This window comes from Carlito syrichta, unplaced genomic scaffold, assembly GCF_000164805.1.
Source record: "Carlito syrichta isolate Samal-C Ts95f unplaced genomic scaffold, Tarsius_syrichta-2.0.1 Scaffold302062, whole genome shotgun sequence".
Classification (NCBI taxonomy): domain Eukaryota; kingdom Metazoa; phylum Chordata; class Mammalia; order Primates; family Tarsiidae; genus Carlito; species Carlito syrichta.
Window position 1 is genome coordinate 202,346 of NW_007246158.1, and position 20,646 is coordinate 222,991.

Here is a 20,646-nt window from a genome sequence, read left to right on the forward strand (position 1 = left end):
AATTTTTTGCAAAAAAAAGTCAGATCTTAGTCCTGTTGATTGCAATAATTTTATTAAGTTAAACTTCCAAATCAGTATGTGAAAATGTCCGTGTCCATCAGAATTTTCCTGAGCTTCATTTCAATACATGAGAGCCATACCAAATACAAATATAAATGTGATGTGTTATTTCAGATGTAAGATTTTGCATTATGAGGCAACAAATTATTTAAAGACATCATCCCAAAAATTTTCTTTATGGGCCTTCAAAACAAGAGGCTGATTGTAGGGTTAAATGGAAGGTCGATTTTGGAACTCAAATCACTCTATGAAAAAGATACCTGCACACTCATGCTTATTGCATCATTATTCACAATAGCAAAAACATGGAACCAACCGTGCTGTCCATTGAAAGAGGACTGGATAAAACAAATGTGATACACGTACAAGATGGAATATTACACAACCATAAAGAGGAACAAAATTATGAAATTCACAGCAACTCGGATGGACTTAAAGTCTATAATACTGAGTGATCTATCACAAAAACAAAGAACTGAGTACCACATGTTCTCATTAATTGGTCCTTGAACAATTATCATAATATTACAGGAAAGGGATAGGCAGTAATGGGAAACTGCCCGAGGAAGCAGTGGCACACCTCATCAGCATTGAACATTTGTATACCTAACCCTGAATTGTATCCCACAGCTTTAAAATAAAAAAATTAAAAAGAAAATTTTACAAAAGAAAAAAGAGGCCACTATTTATGTGAAAACTCTTAAAAATGTAAATACTTTTTCACCAAGTAACACAGGGAAAACATTAGCCAAAAGAATATCCGTTGTTTATTTAATTTTTTTATTATTATATATTTATTATATACAATGCATAATAAAGCAAATTAGAAAAACTTTTATACCTGAGAAGAGGTAATTCGTTAAATATGTTACTGTCACAAGATAACCATGCTATGTATTAATTGAAAATCATATTGCCAAAAAAATTTAATAACCTGAAAAAAATGACACAATGTTTCATGCAAAAATTAATCATAAGATTATTGTTTCATATTATATATACACACATATGTATACCTATATTCATATGTCTGCATGTATATATAACATTTTGTTATATATTTTTCAATGCTTATTTTCTACTACAAAATGTGCAAATCTTAAGTAGAGTAGTTTGTGGCAATTTAAAGTTTTTGGTCTTTATATCTTTACTTTGTAATTTTGGATTTCCTGATAAGCACATAATCATTTCTAAAGAATGATTCATAGAAACTCAAATATATTTTACTATTCATTTAATCTCCAGTTCGTCTCAAAAGGCCTACTTCATTTATCTGTCCAACTAATTTTTCCATCTTAATAATCAACCACTTGTGAGTGGTTTATTGGGAGACCTCAACTCATTGGAACATTAAGAGGAACTGGCTTTATTTTTCCTTTTGTCTGATTTCAGGTTTGCTGTATTGAATTACCCTTTCAACTTTGGAGTAAATATCATAGATATTAGGTCATTTTTGTCCATGAAACTAAGTCGAGATGAGTTTTAAACTTTACACTTTTAACTGATTGGACTGATAATATTATAACTGAGTCACTTCTCTCAATATGCATTAAACTTGGGATTCAAGTTACTTTAGAATGAAGAAAAAGTCTATTCTGGACACACTTCCTGTTTCCCTCTTTTTAAGTTTGGGTTCATGTCTACCTAACCAAATGAAGTTTAGCCTATTCTTATTCATGGTTGCTGCTTCTTTGGATAACATGACTGGCTGTTAGTGTCTTTTATGTGGCAGACATCCAAATGCTAGTTTTTCCTATAAATTGTGAACATATGTCTTGTTTTGGTGACAATAATCTAGGGCTATATCTATTGTCCCCACATACCTTTTAGTTTAGTATTTTTTACTCTAAAAATATCATAGTTTGGAAAATGAATTATATGAGCATGCTTCTTGTGTAGTATATTTGTAGGGACTTTCTAGGGTTCTGAAGAATTTTCACGAGCTTTGGCTTGACCACTTCTAACAGTCCCTTCTTTAACTTCAGCTCACACTGTCAGATGTCTACCCTGGAGTCCCTTGCAGTCCATTGCCTGGGAAATGGGTGGAGTAAGGTAAAGTTAAGATGTCTCAAACCCAGCAATTCTGCAGTTATTGATCAACCATGGGAATTATTTTGTCTTGAAAACTGTTGGGAGTCCACGTTATTCTGTTGTTTCCTCTTTCATGGCCCTGACATCCAGGTCATGTAGCTATAGCCAGTGTCTATGGAAGGGAAAAAGTTCATGTTCGCCATCTTGCTGTCACTCCTCATCTTCCCATGCCTCTCTTGCATACCCTTTGCCTCCAAGCTGCTTCGAGGGAAGTTCAAGGGACGTTGCTTCAGTCTCTTCTTCTAATGGGAAAAGGGTTAGGATAGGCTCTTTTCTCATAATATATTCCAAAAAGATGATGACCACTATCATATACTCTCCCCAGTCTTCTTGTTATATGTGCAGTACATATAAAATCAGTTAGAAAATATTAGAATAGCATGTCTAACAAAGGGAACACAATAAATGCAACAGAAATTTTAAAAAATAGAAAGAATTTTTGAACAGCAACAGCAAAAAACAACCTAGAATTTTGAAACACAAACTGGTGGATATAAATCAAGAACAATTGGTGGTTTCCATTACTTACAAACCCATAGTTTTGTCTAAGAAGAGTCAGTCTGCCTCATTCTTAAGAAATTGAGAGCATTTACAAATAAAATTTGTAAAAGTTAGATGCATTTGATAGTTATCATACACATACCAGTGGTATGAAAAGTGGTGTTTTATTTTAAGGTTATGAGTAACATATCAAAGTTCTCTTTATTTTTTAGATTCTATATTTGCCATCTCCTTTCTATTATTGATAGAATATCAGATAGACTGTGTGTGTCTCTTTGGGAAAAAAAGCCTCTGCTGAATCTCAAGAACATATATAAGATTTTATTTTTAAAAACCTACCCTGCATGCAGCTAACTGGGCTAATCATCACTCGCTGACTAGACCCTGCACTTGGCCGTGTTGAACTTTTATTTTTCCCCCCCTCCTACTCTACCTCTGCTTGTTGCAATTCTAACTGCATATCCAGTAAGTGTCTCTGGCATCATGACATTAATGAATCTTTTCCTAGTTTCCCTCTACTCACCAACTTGTAAGCTCTTTTAAGACACAGGTCACAGATCCTAGAACATAAAATTGCACTTTGAACATAACAGAAAAGCAGTGAGCATTTACTGAATTGATTAAGTAGAAATATGTCTAACTGATGTAAAAGTGTTGCACTTTATCAAGTGTGAAGTCTTTCACTTGAGAATTAAATTGAATTGGATTTTTACTCTGAAGGTGAAGACTAAAGATAAAAGAAGCTTAACATATATATGTTTTTTAAAAAATTATAAGATTGCCATTTTTACTGTAGTTAGGTGGCATCTCAATGTGGCTTTGATTTGTATTTTTCTGCTAATTAGTGAGGCTGCGCATTTTTTCATGTGTTTATTGGTTGCTTGCATGTCTTCTTTTGAGAAGTGTCTACTCATGTCTTTTGCCCACTTTTTTAATGGGACTGTTTGTTTTTTTCCTTTCAGCATGTTTAAGTTCCTTGTAGATCCTGGATGTTAGGCCTTTGTCAGACATGCAGTTGGTAAATATTTTTTCCCATTCTGTGGGCTATGTCCCGACTCTCTTGATGGTTTCTCTTGCTTTGCAGAAGTTTTACAGTTTGATGAGGTCCCACTTGTCTATCTTATCTCTTACGGCATGGTCATTTGGGGTTTTGATCAGGAGTTGGTTGCCTATTCCGATTTCCTTAAGGGTGTCTTCTGCATTTTCTAAAATTCGTAAAGTTTGGAGTTTTACATTTAGGTCTTTGATCCATTTGGAGTTGTTTTTTGTGTATGGTGATAGCTAGGGGTCCTGTTTCATTCTTCTGCATGTGGTCAGTCAGTTTTCCCAGCACTATTTACTGAATAAAGTCTCCTCTCCCCAGTGGTTGCTGTTGGAGGCTTTGTTGAAGATGAGTTGATTGAGAAATTGAGGTTTTGCTTCTGGAATCTCTATTCTGTTCCATTGATCTGTTTGTCTGTTTTTGTACGAATACCAGGTTGTTTGGGTTATTGTAACCTTATAATAAAGCTTAAAATCTGGAAGTGTGATACCTCCTGCTTTGTTTCTTTTGCTAAGGATTGTTTTGGCTGTTTGTGGTCGTTTATGTTTCCAAATGAATTTCTCTATTGTCATTTCCAGGTCTGAGAAGAATGATGTTGGTAATTTAACGGGTATAGCATTGAATCTGTAGATTGCCTATGGTAAGATGGACATCTTAATAATGCTGATTCTTCTAATCCATGAGCATGGAATATTTTTCCATTTGTTTGTATCATCTTTGACTTCTTTGAGCAGTGTTTTATAGTTTTCATTGTAAAGATCTTTCACTTTTCTGATTAGGAAGATGCCGAGGCATCTTTCTTTCCTTCTTTCTTTCTTTCTTTCTTTCTTTCTTTCTTTCTTTCTTTCTTTCTTTCTTTCTTTCTTTCTTTCTTTCTTTCTTTCTTTCTATTTATTTATTTCCCTCCTTCCTCCCTCCCTCCCTCCATTCCTTTCTCCCTGCCTTCCTTTCTTTCTTTCCTTCTTTCTCTTCCTTCCTTCCTTCCTTGCTTCTTGCTATTGTGAGATTGTGCTTTTTATTTGATTCTCTGCTTGTTTGTTGTTGATGAATAAGAATTTGACTGTCTTTTGTGGTTTGCCTTTTCCAGTTTATTTTATAGCCTGAGACTTTGCCAACACCCTTTATCAGTGCAAAAAAGTTTTTGATAGATTCTCTTGGATTTTCGAGGTATAGGATCACATCATCAACAAAGAGGGATAACTTGGTTTCTTTTCCTTTTTGGATACCCCTGATTTCCTTTTCTTGTCTAATGGCCATCACTGATAAAACAAAACACAACAGATGTTGACGAGGATGCAGAGAAAAGGGAACACTTCGACACTGTTGGTGAGAATGCACAGTCATTCATTCCCTATGGAAAACAGTATGGTGATTCCTAAAAGAACTAGAAATTGACCTTCCATACAATCCAGCAACCCCCTTTTGAGTAATATGCCCAGAGGAACTTAAATCACTCTACCAAAAAGATACCTGCACATTCATGTTTATTATAGTATTATTTATAATAGCAAAAACATGGACTCCACCAAGCTGCCCATAGAAACTGGACCGGATGTGGTACATATACATGATGGAATATTATGCAGCCTTAAATAACAAAATTACAGACTTCACAGCAACTTGGATGGATTTAAATTTTATAATACTCAGTGATTTATCACAGAAACAAAGAACTGAGTACCACATGCTCTCATTCATAAGCAGACCCTGAACATTTATCATAATACTATAAGAAAGCCAGGGGTAGGGGACACAAAACATTAATAAGAGTACCTGATCTCAAACCAGGTAAAGTGGGAATGAAATGTAGGCCCAGTCTTTACCTGTAAGATGACACTTATCTACCTAATCCTGAATTGTATCCCACACCTTTAAAATAAAATAAATTTAACAAAAAATACTAAAAAATAAATATAAGGTTATCCTTCAAAACTGTGAAATAAATAAGGCAAACATTATTATCTCATTTTAGAGGTTAGTACACTGAGACTGAGAAAGGTAATTCTTGAGGTTGCACAGCTGTGAATGAAGGAGGCCACTTTTTTGACTACAGAGTTGTCTGCTTTATTTGGCAATAATGTTACTGTGTTATAGGAAGAGACAGGGGAGTCTTTATATTCTGATCTACTGACATGAATAAATCCTGATAATGATTATAAATATTATTTTTAAATCTTTTAGAATTGTCTAGAAGCTCATGTCCAAGGACATTTAAAGAATGTTATTTTCATTCATTAAAGGGCTAGTCTGGGTTCCCAGCCCTTTTTACTTCCGTTGTTGCTAACAGCATGGCTCACAAGAAACCTGATTTATCCTCTATAATTTCAAAAGAAAGCAGCATATTAATCAATATTATTGTAGAAATTTGGAGGGAGGACAACAGGATGGGCTAGGTGGGACTATCATGGTTCTGAAAAACAAAGGAAGAAAAGGCTGAGTCTCTGGCAATATGGTGCTCTAACTCCCAAAGGAGGCTGAGATTCCTGGGGTGCACACACCACTCTACTGATGGGTGTGCCCATGGACTGTACTGGGCAGATGCCATTTCCAGGTTTTTACCTAGAGGACACCCCTGTGGGCCAGAGATGAAAGAAGAATAACTGTGGTTTCTGGGAAGTGACAAATCCCAGGAGATCAAAATGAAAGGAGGGTGTGTTTTAGCCTTTTGCCTAATGGTAAGGAGGGATAATAACTTCTCAGTGCACACTCAATAAAAAGCTTTCTCCTTCTCAGCTTCACAATGCTGGAGGGCCCAGAGGGAACATTACCTTCACAAAGCTCCTGAGATAGCTAGGTCTCTTCCCAGAGGGGCTAGACATTTGTTATTCAGGACACTCTTGAAATGAGAAATTACATGGAAACAACCTGTCTATGCCTTATTATTTCAGATTATAAATCTGGCATAGAAATGAGAAAACAACAGCAACAACAAATGCATCTGTCATATCCCCGAAAAGGTATTATTTACCCCCTGATTTCCAAACATGAGAGGATAGAATGCTCCCAGTGTGTTAGAATCAATGGGCTCAGCATTATAAATATGCCCATTCACTATTGTACTTACCCTTAGAGCTATACCTAAAAGAATTGGCAGCAAATACCTTAATACTATTATGTGAACAAGTATAAACTTGATTTTTTGTGTGAAGAGAGAGAGAATTTCATGAGGTTGCTTTATACACTGCTGCTTTAGGCTTTAATATTAGCAACAGTATTTGGAAGACAGATTTATTTCCCTGACTTTTTTTGTTTAAGAAGTACATTAACACTTTTGACCACAACAGGACACACCTTTTCCATCCTTCTCTCCTCATCCCAAATTTATGAAATAATTTTTAACTTACATACATATTTTCTCTTAATAATGATAAAGGATGAATTAGTCTCATGTGAATAATTCCTGTTAGCCATGATGGGATTCTTGAGTGCCAGAATAGCCTTCCGTTGAACATAAGCAAAGGTTTCAGAGTCCCTCCATACTCCCAGGCCTCTATCTCCAAGGCTGTAATATTCTAATAGCCTATTAACTGTAATTATATGGTCCCAAACATTATCATTATGTGTGATAGTAGAAAAGTCATTGGACCTAAAGTTAGTGTCTGAATAAGACCTAAAGTCAGTTCCTGGATTTATCTTGGACATCAACTGCTTATTATCATGTGGTACATAGAACACGCAGAACAAGTTTTCTTTAAAATGGAAATGAAGATATTTAACTCATTCTGATAAAATCCCTGAAATAACTGGTATTGGTTGCATTTGTATTCAAGGGCCATTTCGAGTGAGTGAGGCTTACACAGAGTTTTTGCCAAGAAAAAAAAAAATCAAATATCACTATTTTAGAAAAACTAAATAAAATCCAGTCTATTGGTGATAAATAGAGAATCTCCATGTGGAGATAGGTTACTGGCCGAATATGCAAGTTACACACTTTTTCTCCAGAAAAAAATTAATTTCCTCTTAAGGATATATTGGTGTATACCTAGATAGTGGCTTCAGGAAAATCTTGCTCACAGTTTTTATAGGTAGATACCCTAATCTTTTCATAATTCCCATGGTGCAATTGAGAACCATCTGGAACATTTAACTGAGGCTTTATTCATTTTGAGATTATAAATGGGAAGGACAAGGAGAATGCAACAAAACTGGAGAATATTTTATGAGATGTTTGCTCTTCAAGCTAGCAGACTTGTCTCATGCTGGCTTCGGTCATACTTTTTTTGCGGTAAGTACTACCTTAATACCATTCAAGAATCCATAACTAATCATAGCCTTCCTTGAAATCCCAAAACAGATTCCTGACACCATTACTTGAGCACATAAATGCAGTCATACTGGAAACATAAAGTTTTCATTTATGAGAGCCAATTATCCACTTGCCTTGATTAAGTATGCTTAAATTATGTTTTTCTCATTTATAACCAAGTTAGTTTTTCCACATAATTCATCTTTATATACTCGGCAGAGCTTGACACAGGCTATATTGGTTGAATAAATGCCTCAATTATTAATCATAATATAATTCCATACATTTGGAAATTGAGATGCATATTTTTTGTGTGACATTAAATTTATAGCAGAAATAAGTATAGAAAACCTTTTCTTGGTTCATTGCTCATTTACTGAAAAATGTTTCTAAAATAAGGGTCAAAAGTAGGATTAAATATGTTTTTGTCATTTATTTATTAGCTATAAATTCATTTCAAAAGCGACTCACATAAAATTATATTTCAAATCATAAAGAAACCATATCATTTAAAATATTGTGTTAGATTATATTTTACAATAGTATAATATCCAATAAAAGAAATAAAACTGGATGCCTGAGTACGTTTATGTAACAAAATCTATAAATCTATTTTATAGATTAAAATATAAAAAAAGCTAAGAAATATAATTATACCATATATTTGTACCCTGAAAACCAATCCTATTTGATCTAGTGAAAAATAAAGAAAAATATTAGGTATTTACTATTTAATCTTATGTGAATCTTTTGGTAAACTGAAACACAGGTATAATTGCATATCCTGACTTTACAAACAAGAAGTAATATTTGTCAAAAATTATCATAAGAATGTATTAACGCTTTACTTTCCTCTGAATTTGTGTTATTGGTCAGTTGTTGAATCTATTTGTCATACTTGAAAAATATTTTCTTGAAATAATCAAATAAATAAATAATCTCCATTAATTCTCATGCTTACTTTTTTCAATTTTTTCAAAATTATAAGTTAGCATCACTGAAGTCTTAAATAATCCCACTCATTAAACATCGCTTGCACAAATGGGACTTTCCAATTGTCTTTATTTTCCAGATACTTGTGAGATACAAGTATCATGTATTTTCAGATGATCAGAGGACATTAGAAATCTCATCAATTTTTTTCCCACCCCTCCCCCCAAATTTTAAAATTGAGGCTGGATTCTAATTTTTGTGTGAAGTTAGGTAAGAGAATAGTGTATCCATAGTCATTGGAATCTAAATGTTGAGTCACTCAACATTTGAAAGCTTCATTAATGTATTCTGGAGAAGAGAACAAACCATTAAGCCCTAAATACTGAATATATCAATCTGGCCACTTACATCATATGAAAGAGGTACAAATAAAAAAGAATATGGGTACAACCCAGGAAAAAGTCTTCTATTATGTTCAATATAAAAATATTCATCAAAATCACAAAATATTTAGTTTTTATTTCCCATTTTATCTTAATAAAATGTTAACCATGGTTTGCTAGAGAGACATAGTAAAACCATAAAAGTTAAAACATATACTCAGATGAAAGGAATTTCCAGTTTCTCAAACATCAACAAAATAATTTCTATACATAATTAAAATGAATATCAAATGTGTATAAACATGATTGCATGAATGTGGTAATTTTCTTAAATACTACCACCTATTATATAAATCAGAGCAAGTTGTCATAATTTACCCCAAATGCTTTATAATTTATTTAAACCAGGCTGAGATTAAGTTTCATTTAAAACAGATCAAAAACAATGACATCTTAAGTGACTTCGTTTCATAAATTGAATGCATTGTCCTAAGGCTGGGTGTTTCTTCATGGTACTTAACATATGATAAGACACACAAAGAATGTAAAATAAGAATTTGTTAACCGATCAGTTTTGTTTCACTGGCTTGATTATTAGATTTTCAAAATTAGTTATATTGTTACCTCAATTTCTGGTGTACCAATGTACAATAAATTCTAGTATTTAAACTTGTTATTCTAAAAAGAGATACATTTCATCCACTAAAGGCACAGATACTAGAATGTAAAAGGTACATTTATTTATTTGTTTACTTATGTTAGAAAACAGAATGTGTTCTATCTCTTCCTCGGTTATGAAAATACTCCAGAAAATAATATTAATTACTATCTGGAATTCTCCTTCAGGAATTATAAAGAAAATTGGGTAGCAATAAAACTTTAGAAAATAGATTTTATACTAACATCATCAACATAAAGCAACAACCAAATAAAAACAACAATTAAAGGCATGTATTTTTTTACAAAAAATCCCAAACAACACATTTGAGACCTGAAACATTGATTATGCAAGGTGACTTATTGAGAGGTGGAAAAGAGAAAAATGAAAATGGGTCCAAATAGTATCACATCTTGGATGTATAAATTATTCTGGGAATAATAGGGAGTTTGAGGGGAGGGAGAGAAGGAAACTAGCATGAGCACTAAATATATATATATTAAAAAGTATTAAATTATTGATACCAATATTTTCATTCAATCTATGCACAATTATTTAAAAATTAATATTTATTTTTAGATGCAAATTATTCTCACACAGATGAAATTAACCTGAAAAACTGACTTTTACTAGGAAAAGAATATTATGATCAGAGGAATGATTTGTAATGTTAACACATATTTGTTTTTTCATTTTTATTAATTATAAAACTTTATAGAGGATATAAAGTTTATCCTCTATAATATCTGCAGTGCCTATCCAAACTAAAGAGAAGAATGACCTAAGAGTGCCATGTCAGAGCAAAGCTGATGGGATCAGCCTTTATTCATAGAATGTTAGTGGTTATCTGGTCCAACTTCTGTATTCTGCATCTGGGAAAACTGAACCTTCACACAAGGTTTCAAGGTCTTTCAAGGTCACAGCAAATGAGTGACTCTCAGTCTCATGAAGGCAGCCAGAGTGTCTAACTTTCCCACATTTTATCACCACCTCATAGCATAGTACCTGACCTGGTACAAAGTACCTGACCTGGTATTTGGTATTATACAATTATTTTGAGTGGACTGACAAATGAAAAAAATGCACATGTGGCCGGGCTCAGTGGCTCAGCCTGTAATCCCAGCACTTTGGGAGGCCTAGAGGAGTGGATTGCCTGAACCCGTGGGTTCTAGACCAGTCCAGGCACTTGGTGAAACCTTGTCTCTACAATAATCAAAAAATAGACCCGGCGAGGTGGTTCAGCCTATAATTCTAGCACTTTGGGAGGCTGAGGCAAGTGGATTGCCTGAGTCCGAGGTTTGAGACCAGTCTGGACAAGTTGGTGAGATCTCATCTCTACAATAAATAAAAAATTAACAGGCCGTGGTAGCACACATGCCTGTAGTTTCAGCTACTTGGAAGGATCGCCTGAGCCAGCAGTTCATCGCTGGGGTGCCGCTGCACTCCAGCTTGGGCCACAGAGTGAGACTCCAACTCAAAAAAAGAAAAAGAAATGCACAAGTGAATGACTTAATGAATGGGTGAGACAATGGCAGAGCCAGACTAGACTATACTTTCAGGAATGAGTTTGTAAGCATCTGGGTAGTTTCAGATGACGACTTGTTTTGTTACCACAATTATTTATAAATGTTCTTTCTTGAGCCACAGAAGCCTACAGAAGCTAATATATCAAGTGGCATTTTGAAGCAACTTAAATTCTTTTTAATTTTTAAAATTTATCAGTGGTGTTTATTATTAGTTGAATTACATTTATTTTAGACTCTTTCCAATGCCACCATTGAACATTCAACTTTTTGAACAGCCCTGAACATAACACGTCCTCAGTACTAGTGGTTATGGGCAAAGACAATTTTTCTACCCTACCCTCAACATTTGAACACTCAGTAGCAAATACTTGAAACAATAATAGGGCTCATACTTTTTTTTTTTTTTGAGTTGGAGTCTCACTCTGTCACCCAGGTTCAGGAGGCTTGAGTGCAGTGGCAAGCTCATGGCCACCCCAGCGTCCACCTGGTGGGCTCCGGCGAGCCTTCCAACTCAGCCTTCCACATAGCCAGAAATACAGGCATGCTACCATGTCCAGCTACTTTTTTTATTTATTGTAGAGATGAGGTCTCACCAAGTTGCCCAGGCTGTTCTCGAATCCTTGGCCTCAAGCCCCTCACCTCGGCCTCCCAAAGTGCTGGGATTACAGGCTTGAGCCACCATGCCCGGCCAGGGCTCATTCTAAAGGCAGTTTTCAGAAAAAATGAAGAGCAAGGAAGGAAGAAAAGCAAAATTGCTCTGAACGTTTCAACTGTTTGATGACAAAAGACAAGCATTTAAACTTGTTATAATTGGAAAAGTATATCTAGATCGTGAAGGAATATATAAGTGAATACAAAATACCTTTTCAAGTATGGGGCAAAGTGATGAAGTCAACAGCTGGTGCTGGTGTGTAAACAAGTCAAATTTAGGTGAAAGAGGAGCATTCATGTTTCATTATAGATTCTTGGAAGCCATTCCCTGCAAATTTAAGTGGGTAATTGAGAGTAACATTTAAAGTAACAAAAGACAGTCTAAGCAATAGCTTCTTTGCTCTACCTAGTCAGGTTTAAGTGCAAGAGAGGTCTTTGTAAACAGAGTTCATAGCAGTGCTTTGTGATGGAAGAAAGGTCACTAAGTCTGCTTAGGAACCCAGGTAAACTTCCAGCCACCCTCCTCATCTCGACGCACAAAGGCTTGTCCCTGGTGGAAGGAATGAGTTTTCACATTACAGTGAGGGCTCAAGGAAGTGGAAAAGGCCATCTCTGTCTTGTTGGGTGATACACTGGCAGTATAGTAAGGTAGAGTTTGAAGTCCCACAGGGATATTTGAAAGTTGAGAAGGGAAATGAAAATCTTCCTCATGAGTGGCAGTGCTGTGCAAGAGGGTTGTTCTCTCACCTCCATAGTCAACTGGCAGTTCCTCTCTGGGAATATTTTCATAATCAACTACATCATCTGGAAACTGAGAGAATGTGCTGGTGACTCTTCTGTGATGAGAGGAGAGGGCACTGTAGTTAGCTGGTAAGGTATCATCGATGGTATTGAGGTCTTTTAACCCAAGTGTTTGAAGGACCCAGGGATCCACAGGGGGCCCAGGCTGTTCTTCACAGTTAGCAAATGCACTATAGAGGTTTCTTTTGGCATTTTTGGGATGAGGAATCTCAGCAGGAGAGTATCTTTGCTCTTTGGGTTTCCTCTTCCCCTTTCTGAATTTTCCACATGCTTTGGAGAACTCATCTGATGACAGCAATTTCTGGGGAAGTGAGATTTAAAAATTACATCTCCTTCAGAGATTTAGGGGGAAATGATTAAATTTATGTTTTCTTTACACACAAGTAAAACTGATTAGATGAACTTGTTTGCGGAGTAAAATCTATGATGACAAGTTACTGCCTAGAAATGCTAATTCACGTTTTAACTCTATTTTTTTAAAAAGTTGAATGGAACACATAATAGATGATACATTTAAGATTTTAACTTAAGGAGGTAGTATTATTCTGACAATAATAGTAACTATCATTTATTGAGCTATTATTTATAAATTATTTGTTATAATTGATAAATCATAGATTACATGTATTATCTCATTGGCTATAGATGCCATAAAATTTCATTAATGAGGAAACTAAAGTACAGACATATCAGTGACTTGCTGAGGATCATCCCTACATTAAATTTAAACTTACATTTAAATCTAAGCCATCTGAATTTAAACAGTACCTCTGATTTAGACATTATACAACACTGCTTCTTCTTCTTTTTTTTTTTTTGAGTTGGAGTCTCACTCTGTTGCCCAGACTGGAGTGCAGTGGCCACTCCCGGCCACCGCAGCCTCGACCTGCTGGGCTCCGGCGATCCTTCCGCCTCAGCCTTCCAAGTAGCCGGAACTACAGGCATGCGCTACCACGCCCGGCTGATTTTTTGATTTTTTGTAGAGATGAGGTCTCACTGCCCAGGCGGGTCTCGAACCTGCGGGCTCAGGCAATCCACTCACCTCAGCCTCCCAAAGGCGCGGGATTACAGGCTGAGCCACCAAGCCCGGCTTTGCTTCTTCTTATTTCATTAACTTTCAAAGCAGTCCCATGAGATATGTTATTACATTATTATAAATCCTGAAAAATTGAGATTGAGTGATAAAACTGCCTAATTAATATCACTTAATAGTTTGATAAATGTCCTTTTTATAGAATGGTGGCTGATGTTAGGAGCCCAGGCTATTACCTATACGATGTGTTCTCTTTTTAACAAAGCCGACTGAATTGCAAAAGAATCAAATCTAGGGAATTTTCTTCTCTGAGTTCTTATATTTAATAAGAGTAGCAAGAAACATTATCACTGTAGAGTAAATACCAAATAATGTAGCTTGGCTAGAAGCAAGGAAAGATCGGTGATAGAAGCATTAATGATAACATAATGACAAACCGATAATAAAAAATTGTAAAACCAAAGAAATGAAGAACAAGCCAACCAACCAACAAAGAGCTTATTTTAAAAGTATAGGCCAAATATGACTTAAAAGATAATGCAATTGTGTATGTCTAATTGCCAGTCAAAAGACTTGGGCTCCAACCACATCAATAGCATTTTTAAATCTAACAAAATTATTAGAAGATATTTGACCCATCTTTTTACAGATGATGGTAACTGAGGCTCTAAGCAAAAATGATTTAAACAAAGTCAAACAGATAATTAAAAGTCCTGAGTATCTTTCAGATCTGATTTTCACTCCAGTATTCTATCCATCTAACATTGCCTTTTGATTAACCTCTGTTGTCTCAGCAATCTTTTGATTAACTTTTGATCTTTAAGCAACTTATTTTTGTAATGAATGGATACATCTGCAATCTAGATACGTCAGAGAAATGATGCATAAATATTTTTGTGAAAGTGCTGTTTTCTTAAAGGCAATTCATCTATCCAATAAAGGTACATCAAGACACACTCTTTAGTAAACTTCTTGCATTTAATCAAGGAGTTTTACATAAATGGTCTCCTTTCTCAAATCACTGCCCTGTTCTTACAAAGAGGATAGTTACGTACCTTGGCCTTTTCTTCAAGACATTTAACCAAAGCAGAATTCAGGTATTGTCTGAGATGATTGTTCTCTTCATGTAACCTGGCAAGTTCTTCCTCCTTTTGCACCAGAGTATCTTGGAGCTGTGAAAAGCTGACAATGGTGAAGGCCGCTCTGCTATATTGACTTTGTAACCTTATAATATTGCCACTGCTCCTTAACCTGCTTAAACCCGATTAAACTTCTGTTTGTTTTATGAACACAACCTCAGGGATCCCTCATCCCCAGAGACCTAAATTAAATCTGCATTCCTCTAATATCTGATTGTTCAGCTTTGTGCTCTAAATTTTCATTCATTGCAAAGTGTTTAAAGAGATTATATGACTTCTAAAATTGTAACCACAGGGGAATGAGATAGGTATGAAGGAAAATGAGCTACAAACAACTGTATAAAAATTTTTAAAAAAAGGTATTTAGAAAGGATTTTTTGCTGGGCTCCTTCCTTGCACATTTAAAAACTAACTAAATAAAAAGAGTTGTGTTGGTTTTCCTGGGCCTCATATCTGTCTGTATATCCTTTAGATTAAAATACCTTTCAGAAGCAACAATAAAAAAACATGGAAACTGAAGTAATCTTTAAGAAATAATTTAGCCGGGCTTGGTGGCTCAGCCTGTAATCCCGCGCCTTGGGAGGCTGAGGTGAGTGGATTGCCTGAGCCCGCAGGTTCACGACCCACCTGGGCAACTTGGTGACACCTCGTCTCTACAATAAACCAAAAAAATTAGCCGGGTGTGGTAGGGCGAGCCTGTAGTTCCAGCTACTTGGAAGGCTGAGGCGGAAGGATCGCTGGAGCCCAGCAGGTCAAGGCTGCGGTGGCTGGGAGCGGCCACTGCCCTCCAGTCTGGGTGACAGAGTGAGACTTCAACTCAAAAAAAAAAGAGAAAGAATTTATAATAATTATAATTTCTCCCCATATTAACCACACTTCTGGTTTTAAAATACTATCACACACAATCATTATATCACTTATTTTTACACAGACCTCTGAGATAGGCTGGACACATACTCTAATTCCACAGATGAGGAAATGAAGGGCTCAAGGGGTCATACAACTAAAATGTGTAAAGTCATAGCTTGACTGTAGGTGATCCTAGAGTGTCTTGCTTTTGTTTTTGGGGATTGATCATCTAACTTTGATGTCTCTGCAGAAATATACCCATTTGGGTTCTAAACTGAGTCAACATGCATTTCAAAAGGAAAAAGCGGCAATGTGACATTAAGTGCAGGCACAGTGGGTAACCAACTTCATGGAACATTGCCAGTCTCAATGTTCTGACTCTGTACAAACCTGCTTGTTTCTGTAGAGCTGAGAGGAAAGCTGAGCCTCTTCCCACGAGCATGAGTCTAGAACAGGAAAATTCGAACCACTGGATGATTCTGTGAAAAGCCAAGCAGATATCTAAGAACATACACTTGCAGTTTGTGTGCAATAAAGACATTTATCAAATAATTTCAGACAGTTTAATATGTTCGGTTACCATTCCAAACATAGCTACACAGAAAAATAAAACATTTAAAGTTTTCACGAGGGGCAAGCAAACTGTGAGAGGCAAATATTTATATACTGTATTCCAAAGTGGTTAATGAAGTAAATGTTTTAGGAGGTAAAGAGTCACAGTCTTTCCCAATAGATGTATTCTTGTTAGCTAAATTAATAAAGACTGTCCTGTTTGCGACACTAATTCATTCAAATAATTTTTACCCTCCCTCATACACAAAACTTTTCAATATCACTATGTTTCTTTTTTAGTTTTTATCTTATTTTCTAAGTGCTAGCACTTGATAATATAGTGTTTGGTTCTATAGTCAAATCCCACTTTGTGATGCTATTTTCCCTGTCTGTGTGCCTGTTTTAAAACTAATGGAGGGCATTTATTCAGAATTCCATGTGCTTCCTGCTTTAAAATAATTTGGACCTTGCTCTTTCTGAAGGTCTTGAGGACAATCTCAAGATTGTGCCCAAATCTTATCTGTTTCAGCTGTTCTTAGCTGTACATTTTTAAGCTCTTTATCAAAGAGGTTTTATCCCCCCCATACTTAATAGCTAGCTCTATATCCCTCAATAAAAACTATGCTTGGGCATGCTAAATTGGCTTTCTTTTACTTCCTTTTTTTTTTTTTTGAGTTGGAATCTCACTCTGTCACCCAGACTGGAGTGCAGTGGCCGCTACCAGCCACCACAACCTCGACCTGCTGGGCTCCGGCAATCCTTCCGCCTCAGCCTTCCAAGTAGCCAGAATTACAGGCATGCGCTAAAGGTGCGGGATTACAGGCTGAACCACCAAGCCCGGCTTCTTTTACTTTCTTTTCCTCATCTAGTACAGTTCTGACTCTTGCTGTCTACCTAAACTGCTGTTACTGAAGTATTTTTTATTGAAGAGAAATGAAGAGTAAGAGAGAGGAATAAAATTTTATGAACAATTTGGGTTAATATTCTAAGGAATTTTATTTTTGTTGTTGCTTGCAGTGAAAAGCTATCACTGAACAACTTTCTCCTTGACATTTAAGTGTATTTTCATTTTGGGTTTTTTTGGTGTGTCTTTTCCTAAATAATAATTTAAAAATCATGTGGTAGATCCAACAGTACAGATATTTAATGTTGAGAAGTCTGAAACTTTTTCCAGAAACTTGAATGTTAATATAGAAATTCCTCTAATATTCATAAGTATTGTTTACTAAACCACAGGTCAAAATTAATCTGTAATTTTCCATTAATGTTATACATCCCTCCAAAGTTGAATTTTTTTGTGTGTAAAAAAATATTTTCCACTTCTGAGCCACTTCATAGATTTTCCTCTATGAAATGGGAGATTAAGTGAGTATTTCATGCTTTTCTGTCAAACTCAAGGAAACTTTTCTGAATTCCAAACTGAATGCTCCAACTGCATTGATTCCAAAAGCATCCTGCTAAAGTGTTACACTGTTTATAAAACTTCGATCTAGTCCCAAATGCCTTCAGTGAGTTGGGAATCTCTAAGAACTGTAAAGAGTAGAGAGAAATACATGCGGTCCAGTGAGTAAGGGGAAGGATCCCATTTTCACTATTTGGCAAGTACAGAACAGTGGGTTTATGGCTTTAAATTCAAGAGTCCTTGGATTTGCATAAATGTTTCATAGCATCCCCTCGTCTAGAGTCCTAGCCCATGATGCTTTGCAGCCATGGTCACTGGAAAAGGGCTCCAGAACTACCAGGAAAGCAGAAGAGCAGAACTTACCCTGTGCCTGTGGTGCTTGTTGGGGCTCTCTGTTGTCCAGGAGACCAGCAGCCCAGAAAGAGACCCAAGTCTCCGTGGAAACGTCAACACTAGATTCTGACGTTGTAGTGGAATACGGGCAATTATAACTCTGGCCTTCTACAAAGTACTGGTCTTGGCAAGGCAGAATGGTGTTCTGTGAAATTTAGTATGAGGAGGGGGATCCCAGGAGATGGGGGTGATGGGGATTTGGAGGGAAGAAAGGGTGAGAGAAACAAACAGATATTGCTTGCAGTAAATTTAAGGAAAAACAGCAAAAGTGTTAATTCTAGATTCAGATTAATTTTTGAGTGGTAAAATTATAAATACTAAGAGGGAATAAGTGTCTTGGTTTACCAAGTATTCTCCTTAGGCTTTCTGAGCAAATAACAGACTAGTATTGGATGGGCTAAACTGTTAAATATCCAGGAGTATTCTCTGTTGCAATATCTAGCACATCTGATAGGCTACCCAGGAGTAAAAGGAATTCCACTTATTGATTAAAAGACATAAGAACTATTTAGTTCCCTCTAGCAAATATTTTAAGTGTATTTATAAAAAGACAAGGAGTCCAGAATGCCAAAACTGAAGTGGAAAAGATATTACATCATATAGTCTAACCTCCTCATTTTAGTTTCTGAATCATATACTTGTCTCATTCCTCCCTTCCTTTCCACTCCAACCTAAAATGCTGCTGTTGGATCATGGTGATTTCAACAATTTTGTATACACACACACACACACACACACACACACACACACACACACACACACCTGTCCCAGAGGCAATTAAATACATTTTCTTCCTAAGCGTGGAAGCATAAGGTCACTCCAAGTAAACATATAATCGAAGCTGGAAAAATTTCATCAGTGAAGACAGCAAACTCTGGTTCCCTTCATCACCAGGGCTCAATGCCCTTTCAAAGTTATCTTGCCACCACTAATTGACATGTATTCTCCACTGTGTTTTGTTCCAGTGAACATTCTTGTGCCTCCCGCCTATCAAACCTCAAACACACAGTCTTTCCAAATATCCAAGCAGAAGCAGGTATGCAGCCTTTCCGGGTTAATTTGTACAACAACCCATTCCTAATTATTTGTCAATGTTTAATCAGGTAAAAGCCATTCATTTTTAGCAGAGCCCAGCTTTGGAAAAACTCTTTTTAGCCACCACAATTCTTTTGTTGACTTGAGAACTTCCTTGGGCATAACATAAACAGAGAGAAAACAAATAGGAAGAAGAAGAAAAAAAAAAGTTAAGTCAATTAAATCACACTTTGTTAATGTTCCCAGTAAGTTAAGTTTTGAAAAAAGTCCAGTTCTGAAGTAAGTCCAGCTTGGGCAGTGCAGACCAAAGAAATTTAGTCAAAAGTTTATCAAGTGCTTTTTCTTTTCTTTAAAAAAAGCATGTTTGCAGACTCTTTCCCTGAGGTTATTATTGGAATCAGAGCTACGTTATTATGCAATTGACACCTGAGAAGAAAACAAACTCCAAATTCTCCTAGACTAGTTCAGGTTAAAGTGTTTGCAAATATGTGCATAATGTAGAAAGAGGTGAAATGAAAAGTGAGTGAGTACAGGTAGAGATGAAAAGTTGGGGGAAAGGTACAGACAGTAAGATAGTAGGAATAACAGAGAGAGAAAAAGAGAGAGAATGAGAGAGAGATGAGAGAAAATAGAGTATGAGAGAGAATAAGAGAGATGAGAGGAAGAGGGAGAGTCAGAAGAAGAGAGAGGATGAGAGGAGAGATGAGAAGGGAAGAGATAAGAGAGAATGGGAGAGAAGAGATGAGAGAGAGAGAGCGAGAGAGAGAGAGAGAGAGGAGGGGAGAAGGGGAAGGAAAATGAGAAAGAGAGAATGAGAGAAGAAGAGAGATGGAAGAGAATGAGAGAGGCAGAGAGATGAGAGAGAGAGACAAAGAGGGAGAGAGATGAGAGAGAGAATGAGAAAGGGAGAGATGAGAGAAGGGATGAGAAAGATGAGAAAGAATGAAAAAGGGAGAAGGCCAGAGGTGGGGAGAGATAAGGGAAGAGGGGAATGGAGACAGGGTTGCAGAGAGGACCTGTTTTAATTGGTAGTTTGCAGAGAAACCTCACTCCCAAGGTGGAGGCCCAGATTTTCCCAGCCGACCAGCAAACGCCAGTTCCTCACTTACCATCTTGCAATGGAAGAAGCGCTGCCGAAAGTGAGCCCACTCTTAATTTTTTCCGCAAAGCCAGCAGGAGCTTTAAATGGGTTGAGGGGAGGAGCTAGGAGAGACGAGTTCTAATCTGCGGGAACTCCCGGTGACGCCCAGGGCTCCCGGCGAGGCCGCATTCTGATTTGGCGAGAGGCTGTCAAACGGGTGACGCGGGCCAGGAGACACCCAGCCAAAGCCAAAGTCACCGGCGCTCGGGG

The 20,646-nt window shown here is 36.5% G+C and overlaps 1 protein-coding gene across 1 annotated transcript in view; it reads right to left on the minus strand.

Annotated features, from left to right (window-relative positions):
• Nucleotides 1-12,396: 12,396 nt before the first annotated feature.
• The window catches only part of GMNC (geminin coiled-coil domain containing), an 8,483-nt gene continuing 233 nt past the window's right edge, over nt 12,397-20,646 (minus strand). The window contains exons 2-5 of the mRNA XM_008055984.2: nt 18,231-18,405; nt 16,304-16,392; nt 14,981-15,097; nt 12,397-13,193 (exon numbers count right to left, since the gene is read on the minus strand). Coding sequence (XP_008054175.1) covers nt 12,573-13,193; nt 14,981-15,097; nt 16,304-16,392; nt 18,231-18,405 — 1,002 coding nt within the window. The 3' untranslated portion in view covers nt 12,397-12,572. The remainder of the gene's footprint in view (nt 13,194-14,980; nt 15,098-16,303; nt 16,393-18,230; nt 18,406-20,646) is intronic.